The sequence below is a fragment of the Poecilia latipinna genome, unplaced genomic scaffold, assembly GCF_001443285.1.
Source record: "Poecilia latipinna isolate Pla-1442-1.1 unplaced genomic scaffold, P_latipinna-1.0 Scaffold4919, whole genome shotgun sequence".
In the NCBI taxonomy this organism is placed as follows: Eukaryota; Metazoa; Chordata; class Actinopteri; order Cyprinodontiformes; family Poeciliidae; genus Poecilia; species Poecilia latipinna.
This window is the reverse complement of record NW_015117535.1, coordinates 4,258-16,717: the sequence shown is the minus strand read 5'-3', so window position 1 is coordinate 16,717 and position 12,460 is coordinate 4,258. Positions and strand designations below refer to the sequence as shown.

At 38.2% G+C, this 12,460-nt stretch overlaps 1 protein-coding gene across 1 annotated transcript; it reads left to right on the top strand.

Annotated features, from left to right (window-relative positions):
- Window positions 1-81: 81 nt before the first annotated feature.
- Window positions 82-9,523, top strand: LOC106943146 (tetraspanin-11-like; the record flags this gene model as incomplete). Its single annotated transcript, XM_015026492.1, has 6 exons — window positions 82-273; window positions 3,412-3,486; window positions 3,923-4,027; window positions 4,446-4,604; window positions 4,696-4,782; window positions 8,533-9,523. Coding segments are annotated over 6 exons (678 nt in total), but the record flags the coding sequence as incomplete, so codon positions are not given.
- Window positions 9,524-12,460: the final 2,937 nt, after the last annotated feature.

Below are 12,460 nucleotides of genomic sequence, written 5' to 3'. Positions count from 1 at the left end.
TTTTTTTTTTTTTTTTTTTTGTATAGTTATTTGCGGCACGTTTTTGAAACACTGATTACATTGTTTTTTTTGCACTTGCAGGTGGGTGGAGCTGCAGTCTTGGGTGTAGGAGTGTGGACCCTGGTGGAGAAAAGTGACTACCTTAGTCTGTTGGCCTCCAGCACTTTTGCTGTTTCAGCGTATATCTTGATCCTGGCTGGCGGCCTAGTGGTTGTTACTGGCTTCTTGGGCTGCTGCGCTGTTATCCGGGAACAGAGAAGCTGCCTTTCCACGGTGAGACACGAGTTACAAGACATTCATGAGAGTTCCTGTTCAAGTCTTTCCTCCCAGTCACAATGATATGAGGGGATCGGTTAGTTTTTCATGTCTACACTGTGTGGCTTCTAACTTGTTTAATAATGTCCACTTTCTTTTTTTTTTTTTAAACCATTTACATTTACTTTTTTTTCCCCCCTAGCTAAATCTATCATATAAAGCTCAGACAAAATGTGGGATGACATAAACTTGAATGAGAGGAAGGGAAAGAAGAGGGTGGGCCTTTTTTGGGGATAATTAGCTCAACGTTTATCTCGTATGCATATGGAATAATAAGAAACTGGAAATATATGTACAGTTCAGAGTTTTGAATAAACTCACAGTCAGCAGGAATTCTATATTCATTGTGGGACTTTAATGGAGGAACTTGACTTTAAAATTCAATGAGAGTTGCTACATGGACCACCTTATTAAGCATTTTTAGCAGCTTGAGAACAGATTGTAACTTGTGAACTTGATTTGCATTCGTTTATGCTTGTGCTAAAACGCATCGTATTTGCACTCGTGAAACGTATGCAACAGTATATTGCTGCCTCAGAAGATGTAATTTTTTTGTCCTTTACTTTTATCCGTAATGTCAAACAATTCCTAAGGGAAATGTGTGTTTTAGTTTATGGCTGGTGTTAAAGATGAATATCATTAGTAAACTTGGTATGTCGTTTATATTGAAGCAGATTCCATTGTAGAATCTGCTTTGTTAATTTGAAATTGTGCCACCAATGAGTTTAATAAATTGTAGAACCAAATAATCACGTCCTTAATGCAGAGTTTGTCGAATGTAAGGCCGCTAAAAAATGGAAAAATGGAAAAAAAACATCTATACTTGCACTCCCACCGGTATCTGAGTAAATGTCTCTTGCCAAGATGCAGAACTACTGCACACTTATTGTAGCCATTAAAAACCTTCTGCTGGATGTTTAATTTTCTGATTTGGCAGTATATCCATGGATCTTGATTAGTTTATGTAAATGGAAAGAAAGATTAATAAAGATTTAAGAGATTTTAAAACCAAAATTATGATTCTTATGCTGATGGAGAGTGTATCTACTCTACCACTTGTCATTGGAGGAAGAAGGTGCTCATCAGTAATTGATATTTGCCTCTGATGCGTCAGCTGATTGGTCCTACGTTACCCTGTGAACACCTCCAACCCAAACCATCACTCTCTTGTACAAAAATGTGTGCTGCTTCTTCGCAGGAGCACAACCCGGATCTCTTCTGTGCCAACCTTGTTTTAAAGGTCTGTCACAAGATGGTAACAAATGACTCTGACGAGGCTCTCACTGTCCTCATTATTTTACAAGGAAGGGGCCCACAGGGACAGAAGCAGGTGGGAGGTGAATGTTCTCTGCTGCAGGTCTATTTATAGGTCTGCCTATCAACTGTTGATGGATGCAGGAATATGAAGAGAGCAAGGTGCTTGCAGGAGTTACGAGTTAGACGCATAGAGGATTATAGGAATATGCTGTGTTATTTGCTTTAACATGAGCAGCCTCCATGCGCTGCTTATTGGGGAATGAATAATGCTTGGATGTAGCGTTTGCTATTTTTGTTCTCACAGAAAATGACTTTTTTTTTGTAACCAAGAGAAACTGTGGTTGCTGTTAATGATACCATTGCAGCAACAAAGTGCCATTTTCTACAGGCAAGATAATTAAGTATTTACAGTTCACAGTTGTGTGAAAACATATTGGCCCCTCCTTACCTGGCAGCTTACTTTTGTTTACATCTGTGACTTCTGTCTTTTCCTTTGCCCAGGTTTGTTACACCAGAGAGTAGAAATCAGTCAGTACATAGAACAACATCTGAGCAACCCGGTTTTTGTTTTGTATTTTTATCTTCATATTTTTTAAAATCAATTTTCTCTCCTTCAAAGGTCTTTACTTGCACTCTGTAAGGCTCAAGCAAATCATCTGAGGCGTAGCTGCACAATACCAAATGTGGTTTTAAGAAATTTGGCCACCATAGTACACACGAAGGAGCTTTTTCATAATCTTCAGCTACCAGTTTCCTCCAAGAGCCACTCGGTCTGGTTAATGCTTGTTCCATAAAGTGACGTTTCTTTCTGAATCACTGCATCGCTCATCCACTTTCACTGAAAAAATGATTACCAATGCAGAGAGTCTAATGAGCCCGAGTCCACCAGTTAACCAGCGCAAGTTCACAAAGAAACACAGATGTCATCCACACCAAACACTCTCTTTTGAAACTCTAGGCTGTTTAATATCCGTTGACAGTTGCATCCCACTGAAGTGTAAAGTGGAATTTGCCTGATTTTGCCAAATTGATTCTAAACGAGAACAGTTGGGTAAAATGGTCATGTTGTTCTCCAGTAGTTCCCGTTGCATCCCTGCAGATGTTTACTACCGGTAGTTTGGCGTTATTTTGTTGGCCGCTGTGCTAACGTCTGTCTCTACAATGGGCTTTGGAGAGGCATCAGCAGAGCTGTGGTTACACCACTTTGTCCTGCTCTGACAGCTAGCTCTAATTAGCTCTGTGTGCTGGTGTTGCATGCAGGGCCCATTTTACAAATAAATGTCTTCTTTATTATATGACCCAAGAAAAGTTCAGTTTTTATCTTGCTCATTAGGCATACTTGGACAATAACTTGTTCGGCACAGCTTCTTTCAATGTGATGCCTTTTTGTTTTTGTTCACAAGTTCAGGTTTTAAAATATAATAATTTTAATTTGATATTTCAAGCAGTGTGAATGTTTTTGTTCTTTTAGTGACCAAAATGACAGTCATTATTTGGATTTGAAAAGAAAACGTTGTATATTTGCAGTTGGATTCGTGCAGGACTCATTTCGCGATTCCCCAAAGAAATCAGATTCCACAGGCTGTCGGGCTGCATTCCTACTCGTCTTATTCTCCGGCAGCATTGCCATCTGTGTCAGAAGTGACGCATGCAACCGAATGACAGATGATGGACGTTTATATTGAGCCGTCACAATTTGTAGCAGCTCGAGCTGCGGAGAAGTTGGTTCAGTTGACAACTATGTGGATGATTGTGACGCTAAAATGTCTCGATGCTTTAAAATCCTGGGACTAATTTATCAAATTTCTCTCCCCCCCCCCTTCTCCTTCTAATTTTCAGTATTTCTTCTTCCTGCTGTTAATATTCTTGATTGAGTTGGTGGCTGGCGTGCTGGCTTATGTTTACTACCAGAGGGTAAGTTCTGAATGCTCACGATGAAACTTTAAGGTGTACAGGAATGAAATGCACAAACTCAAGAGTTTTCAGATTAGGGGCATGTAATTAACACAAGAATAAAATATTTTTCTGTTTGTCAATTCAAAGAAAATTCTTTTTCTTTAATTGGAGAGGAATCATCTCTGATTATGGCTGTCAGTCAGATCAAGGGAAATTGTAGACTTCAACTTAATCCTATTTTTTTTAGTTACAAAAGCAAACAAACAAACAAAAAAAACAACAACAACTTTGTACTTGTTGCCCCAAGATTCAGTATTTTGCCGTTTTGGGTACGCTCAACATGTTTGAGAATAAATCACCTATAGAACACACTCGTTAAAATAAGTGTCTTCTTTGCTCTCATTTTGTGCCTCTTCTTCTTCTTCTCCTTGTATTTATATTTTTTTTTTTATAGCTGAGTGATGAACTGAAGGAGCACCTCAACCAAACAATGACTGAGAATTATGCTCAGCCAGGGAAGGAGACGATCACATCCGCAGTGGACAGACTGCAACAAGACGTATGAGAGATATATGGAAGTTAATCTCTGTGGTTGAGTTTATGTCTCCACTTGCTTCCTCTGTCAGCAAGCATAACCAAGTACACTTGCTGTTAATTACATGGATGTAACTTCAAACTTTGCCTAAAGACGTTGTAAAACTCATGATTCTGTGGCTGTCGTTGTGGTCGACGTAAGTAATTGTTCCAACGCAATCCAGAAATTCAATCAGTGTAATCTTAATGAAGCAGAAGATTAGCTGTCAATTGGAGGGATTATATAAACCTAGAAAATTATGGTGCTGGGAGATGAGTTGCACCAAAAAAAAAAATAAATAAAAAAAAATGCATATATATTTTTATCCTAAATCGGTTTTTCATGTTCCGATGCGTTAGGTCGACACCAGCCAACCCCTTGCTTTATTTTTCTGCTTCTCCAGTTCAAGTGCTGTGGCAGCAACAACTCTCAGGATTGGACGCTGAGTGTGTACATTAGGTCAGAGCGGTCGGGGGGCAGGGTGGTGCCCGACAGCTGCTGTAAAACCATTACGGCCGACTGTGGCAGGAGGGACCATCCGTCCAACATCTATAAAGTGGAGGTGAGTGTTCGTCTCCTCATGGAAAGGTGGTGAGTGCCACCCTAACTGTTTATTGGCTTCCCTTGTAAATGACTTCTTTAACCTTCTCCAGGGTGGTTGCATCACTAAGCTGGAGCAGTTCCTTGCAGACCATCTCTTGGTTATTGGAGCGGTGGGAATTGGTGTGGCTTGTCTTCAGGTAAGTAGAACATGACGGTGTGGTAATGCTGTGCAGAGAAGCGGAATACTGCTGTCCGCGGAAACAACAACAACAACAACAAAAATCGACCTTAATCAGACTTTATTGTCTAAAATAACGAGCCTCTGGCCTCTGTTGAATAAAGACCTTACACAACGCTGATGGACGGGCTTTTAATCTTTCCATTACTGAAACTCTAACATGGCAGGTCAGAAACCTTTGTATATTAGTGTTTTTCCATTTTACACTGATGAGTCTGCTTCATCATCGGCCCCTTTTTATTTGTTCCACGCTGAAATGGAGCCCTGCTTTTAAACGCCGTGAAGCTGTTTGATGCATATACTCTGATCTGCCATAGCATTCTGTTTACCCCATGCAAAAACACTTCTGATGAGAGCATCAACAAAAAACATTCAAAAGTGCTCAAATGGATCCTTTGAGCTTTATTGTTTTGATGAATGATGGACTCTCTGTCCAATAGGCTTACTTTCTAGGGTACAAAAATGTTTAAGGTGAAGAGTAATGCTACATTTTATTGTTATAAGATGAAGTGATTTTCAAGCTGGTGGTCAGTAGGAACATAAAAAAAAAACCTTATGTAGTATTGTGTTTGTTTTTTGGAACTTGTCTGCTTTCCTGTTGATCAGCAGCATCTTATTAGTCTGTGGCCACCATGCCCTTTTTCTTGCTCTCAAAGAAAATTTCTGGCCCATTCTGCAGTCTGCTCAGTTTTAATTGAGTATCAGAACAGTAATGGAAAAAAAACAAAAAAACATAAAAATACGAGGCCTGAATTGCATCCGAAGCAGTGAAGACTTGAAATGGCAAAAGATAAGATGTTTCATTATCGATGGAATTTTACTCATTTCCGTTCCGAAATGAGTAAAATTCAGCTTTCCATTTACTGTTGCCATAAAAAGTGTTTCATTCCAAAAGCACCAAAATGGACAGTGCCGAGCTCAAAAAGAAGAGGTTGATTATGAAGAACATTCTATGTGCAACCCTTTATATGGGATCGATTCATCGGGTTTTTCAGAATTCTTTAGTATGTGAACTAAAGTATAGAAGAAAAATGTAGTGTAGGAAAAAAAAGCACTGCAAACTTTTTATCTTTAAATTTATCACTGTATGCAATCGGAGCTAAAAAAAAATAAAAATAAAAAATCCAACTTGTCCGCAATCAAAACGTATGCTTCACTATCGGTCATTTTTTGTATGCAACTGTTCCACTAGAAAATACAAATGTATTTTTCTCGCAATGACATGGTAAGTGCTCTGCCGTGCTCCAAGTCTATACTCAGGGTTCCTATGTATTGGGGTGAACTTGTAAACAAATTTGATTTGATAATTTTCCATGTACAGCACAGAGTGAGCAGATTTTTATTTTCTGCTGCCTAAATGTTGGATTATTTTACTTCTTTTTCCATATTACAACCTGTGTTTTTTTTTCATCAAACTCTTAGAGAAAATCTATAAACACTGGAGCCAAAGAAGATGTTACTACATGATATCTGTATATGATGCCTGTTCGGGTCTGTTGACCGTTTTTTTTTTTTTTTTTTTTTTTTTCCAAATATGAAATTTGAATTTGATCTGGTAAAAAAAAATGTATTCTAAGTAACCTTCTGCTAGTAAAAATGATCCATTGCATAACAAGATTTCCTAGTCACTCAATGAGCACAATTTAGAAAATTGCTTCAAAACATTGCTGTTTTATGTTTTGTGGAATTTGTCCAGATTGTTTGCAGAACTGCTTTAAGTTTAGAAATATGGATTTTTGAGTTGGACTTATGTGAACTTTGCTGTTTATTAATCCAAACCTTTCCATTCCAAAAAATTGTTTTTTTTCTTCGCGGCACATCCTTACGTCATCGCTCATCCACTCTAACCTTTTGTCTGTTACTTAACATGGCAACATAATTTTTTTTGTCTTGTTTTTTATGTTTCATGTTAACCCAGCAACTGTATTACATTATTCTAACTTATGTGCATTGCAAATGTCTTTCTTTTGTATGTTTGGTTTCACTGTAGCTCGCCGGGGCACTCTTGACAGCCTGCTTTATCTATCTGCTCTATAAGGAAGAGGAAGAGGACTTTGGTGCATTGTAATTTGGCTCTAGAGCTCCGTGGTGCTTTTAATCAAATGGATAGACAAGGTTGGAAGGTGCTGTGTGGATATTCGCCTGCATGTTTGCCCTTGTTGGCATGCATGCTCTGTGCCAGATAGAAAATCTGCAGTCTGCATGCACACAGAATGGCATCCATTTTGTTGATTTTTTTTTTTTTATATATATTTTTGTCTTTGTGCTGTTTAAAGCATGCATCTGCATGGCTTTATACGAAAATACGCTGCTAATACATGTTGTTGTAATGGGGAGTCATGGAAAAAAAAAAAGGCTGCCAGTAAATGCCTTAGTTAGAACTGTGTATTCCCATAGTTAATGGGAAGTAGTTTGTCTGTTTTCACACAGCTCAATGCTTTAAAATGCCTTTGTTGTCAGAAAGGGGAAAGCTACAGTAAATGAATTGAAGCAAATTAAGTATTCGGAAATTTTTACTTTATTTAATTTTTTTCATAGGGGAATTAATTTTTCTATGAACCGTGTTTGACTCTACACATCATGAATTGCATTGACTTGTGTTTTTCAGCTGCTCTCGGTGCACCTTTACCTCAAATTTACCTCTACCTGAACACGGCAAACAGATGAAATCGCACAAGTAGCTGTGAACGTCAGTGCATGTCAGACGTCTCTCTTATGGTGCGCCTAACACAAAATCACGAAAGTACAATGATGATCTTGTGGAGTCGTTTTGTCAGGGATTCCAGTAGAAATGATCCAAAATGCCCTGCTTTAGAGCCCATTTGGATCAGAAAAATGATCACCTAAAAAAAGTTTTTTAAGTAAAGCATTTCTGCTCTCAGAATTTGAAAGTTGCTACAAACAGATGCCATGTAAACGGCAGTCCATTACTTGCTTGACTTTCAGGGCTTTAAGAGGCTCAAAAATGGCTTGCCTGATCATCAGGATTTAAATGACAACCGTTGGTTTTAGACTATTTCTGTAATAGTCATTTAGTGTAGTACTTTTGCACCTAGGGACATACGGTGTCCCACTCGGTGGCACTGTTGCCCCTCAGTAAGAAGAACCCTGGAAATCTTGGTCTAGGATCTTTCGGCACAGAATTTCATATTCCTCTTCCAAGTGTAGCTTTTCTCTGTGCACTTTGGTGCTGTCCAAAGACATGACTGGTCGGTTGACCTGTCCAGGGTGTACCCCGCCTGCCAAACGGCCGCCCGAAATGGGCACTGACCCACCATGATCCTGCAAAGAGAAGCTAGTGTAGAAGATCGATGGATTGATTTTAACTTTCTGCTCATCTGCAAACTAGGACCTCATTTTCACAAACTTGTAAGTTGCAGTTTAGTCAGAATATCTCGAGTTACTTAAAGGTTTCGAAAAAGCAATCAAAGTGCAGATATGTGTGTCTGAATACATATGCACACTTCCCCACCACCTCCGGCTTCATTTAAAAAAAAAAAAAAAATTATTTATTTTTTTTATGCAAGCTCGTGCGCACATGCTGATGTTGCGGTAATGACTGCTTTGGTCCATCCCCCCGTTGCCACAGTAACCAGCTTCATACTTTCAACCATCACCTTTTAACCCTTTACTGCTCTGGAGTCGACAGCTTTAAATCTTCCCACAGTCTCCCATGGAGAGCATTTGACTTAACACTTGCTGTTTTCAGATCTGTGGGATGGTGTTCACCTGCTGCTTGCACAGGAGGATTAAGATGGATCCTTACTAAGGCGTGCAAGACCCCAACAAAACCACCGGTAACATGCAGATGTGGCAAAGCCTGCCGACACCCGACTTCCACATCTGGATCTGGGATTAACAATCGGAGAATATAAGTGAAGTTTACAAGCAGCACCGTCAGAAACTGATTAAGCCATTGAGTCTTATGTTCTACGAAAAGAGGATATATTTATTTGGCTTACATGCATGATTTAAATGGAGATGAACGATTACCTTCTGTAACTTATGCAAAAATAAAGACTTGCCTTTACCCCCCCACCCCCCTTACTTCTTAATACAGTATCCTCAGTCTTTGAGAGCAAACAAGCATTTATAAAAGACACTGGCTGCACTTGTCATTGTTTATGAAGACATGGAACATAATGTGCCTTTTTTTTTTTTACAGGATTGTGTTGATGAATAATTATGTGCCGAGTGCCTTGAAGCTTTAAAGGAAATCTGACAACACAACATGGTAAAGCGTATATTTATGAGTGGTTAGCTAAATGTTTCCAACAAGACTACAATGCTGAGTTTTACACGATTAATCAAAGTTAACTCGTCAGAGTTGCAACACTCCCAAAGTCAGCCCGCAAGTTATTTCTTGCAAAAATGTTGACACATTTTTGAAGGTAGAACTCCACCTAGTGGACGCAGCTCTCAATTTAAAAACAAGCCACGGTTTTGTAAAAAGACATTACGGATGGTAATCTGGTTTCATTTCATAAAATGTTGATTTTGAAATTATTGTGATATCTACATTTTTACATTAAAGCAAAAAAAAAAAAAGGGTTTCATTTAATTTAATCTTTTTTTTTTGTCATCGTTATACTTTCTGGGGTAGATATGAGTATTTTAAATTAGAAACGTGTTCCTCATTGTTACTGTCTGTAGTTGTAATCATTATCATTTAATCTCATTAAAAGAGTTTGTCATTGCCAGTGTTGCATTTTATTTAAGGGTACTAATTTATCAGTATTGTTGCTAATGAAACTAGTAAAACTCTGGCATGTAGTTCCTGCTGAGTTTTTGACCAATATAATCGTTTTGAAGCTTATAAATGAAGTTAAAAAGAAATTGTTGCATTAACTTTTTAAAGAAGTTAACACCACTGCTGGTTTAAAGATGATTGCATATTTTCAAATATCTGTTGGGTAGTTAATAAAATAATTGGTACAATAATATAATTAGTTTATTTATCAGGGTTAATTCAGAAGGTATTAAAATCCTGTTTCCTCTCGTCTGAGTAGTGTCTTCATTGTAACCACTAGAGGGCGACAAAGACTTTTTGTTTGAATTTAGAACACCTTTTCACCTAATCTGTCACCTTGCATGGATTGATCTCATTGTAAAAACACTTCTCAGAAGTGATAGAAATCCTTAACTCTTCTTGTTTTTCTTTTTAAAAACTCTTCTCTGCTCTATCCATACTGTATACACTGGTTTTGTTTTATTTTTTAAAATGTGTTTACTTGGTTTTAGTTGGTGCAATACAGCAAAACAAACATCCAGATGTTGCATGCACCAAGGCAAACTTCCCCCCGCCCCACCTCCTGTTTCCTTTCATTTATTTATTTTTTGTTCATTTAGTATGGACTATTATGCCCTTTTTGAAACCGTAGTAGTTGTCGAAAAAGTGATGTTGATTCTGTAAATCTTGCGATTGCTGTTTGTGTGTCTTGACCAATGGCAATATCCTCTTAGAGACTTGAGCTCTAAGAGGATAATCTTTACACCTCATATCTCAGATTATTTTGTGAAAACAGTGTTTGGCTACAAATGTTATAGTAAATCTGTAACTTCTTTCCATTGGGGTTTTTATTGTGAAAGCAAATCTTCCTTTTTCTTCCATGCTAAAAGAAATATCAACATGCTCTGCAGCTGATTTAGTTTTCTGCAATTTGCTTTTGCTGTATTCTAATTTTTTTTCTGTTTCCTACTCAAACCTGCCTAACACTTAATGCTGTGAACATTTTGTAAGTCCCTCTCAAATGCTTTAAACTTTTTTTTTTTCACATTTTGACCCGTTACAACCACATACCTGAATGTTTTTTTTTTTTGTTTTGTTTTTTTTTTACTGGGATTTTGAGGTAGAACATGCATGCCACTCTTGAATAGAAAGTCGTTAAACGTTCCTGTTTGCAGCTGTGGCAGAGATGTAGCAAACATGTGGAAGATGGTTCCACATGTTTCAATTTTGGCCTTTTCAGATAAAGACCAAAACTGAATTTCTGACCAACATGTCAAACACTGCATGGCTTTTTATCCAACTCTCCACACCATCCATGGTGAAACAAGGTGGTAGCATTTTTTTTTTTTTTTTTTTTTTGGCCATTAGGAACCAATGTTTTTGACTTTAATGTGATTTGAAATGTAAAAAAATTTCCAAAGATGTGAACAACTGAATGTATGAAACGGTCATAAACATATTAAAAAAAATATAAAGGAAATTTACTGACGAGCCATCACCGGTTTTAAATCATTCTGAATGTTTTGCCTTAGGTGAGGAAACCTGTTGGCGTGTGCTGACAATTTCAAGATACAATTTTTATTTTGTCATTTTAAAGATTTTTTTTAAATTTTTTATTTTTTACAGCAAATTTGTATAATGAAACTTTTGCCATATTATTCAGTGTGAAACGCTATGATTGATATTCATTTCTAAGGTTTTAGGACAGTTATTGACTTTTCTCAGACAAAGTAAACTTGATGCATCCTCATTGTTTGCCTTGTGCTTTTGCCTTTTGACCTTGCTATTATTGGAACTTTTCCTTCCTTCTTTCCCTTCCGGCTCCAGATATCTTGCGTGACTCTGTATCTGTTCTGGGCCATCTGTCATTGTCACCCATTTAGCAAAAAAAAAGGGACACACTTTTAAAAGATTCTGGATGTTTTCCAGCATTTTCTGCTTCAGTCCCCTTTTGTCTTCATCTTCTGTCGGAGGATGTCACCCGTTTCCTGCGAATGTCATTCATATTACGCTTCAGAGCCACTGACAAGATAGAAACACAGCAAGCTGAGAGCCTGTACGCATTAGCATGTGGTCTGTACCCTCTGCCAAGACAGAACAGAAAGAGAATTGGGAGCAGCTGGAGATTTCACCACTTCCCATGTAATGCGGGCCTCTTTGCATCAGAAGCGTACACACAGCACACCCTCCTTGTTTTCAACACACTGACGCCGCAGGGCTGATATTTTACTGGGAGAGCTGAAGAAGTTGCTCAAGTACACTTTGTTCTATAGTTTTTAATTGGTGAGACGGTATATTTTTCTTAGCTAGGACAACATACAGATAAACCAAAGAGCGCCTTTGACATGTCAGCCTGTTGTAGCACCATTGAGTTATGATACTTTTTTTTTGGTGCATTTTAAAACATTCTTCAGTTCCTGGTACCTGCACCTGTATTCAATATGTGCTGAGGCATGGCTTCAGTCGTGATGATTGAGTGCTGGGGCGCCTGTGGAATAATATGCCGAGAAAGAACCTCTGTAACACGTTTTCTCGTATAAGAGAAGCTTATAACAGAGTCTGTAGATCTGTTTGATGTCATTTGATTAATTTTGTGGCCATTGTTCTTGTTTACATGCCTTGAGAGCAATGGGAAAATATGGTTAGGTCACTGCCTGAAGCCAGCTTTACGTAAATATTCATATAACGTTTGCCACATATTAAACGGTTCAAAGGCGGCTTGAAATTCAAGGAAAAACACAAAAGAGCGATTTTGGAAAAATTAGATCAAATTTCCATTTATCTGCCCTGCAACCGTTGCATTTGCCACTCGCTCCTTCACAGACTCATCGACGTACCAAGGACTTTACTACGCAGTCCAGAAACCGCAAAGTCCAGTTCAGGCTAGACCAAAACCAGGTCTGTGTTT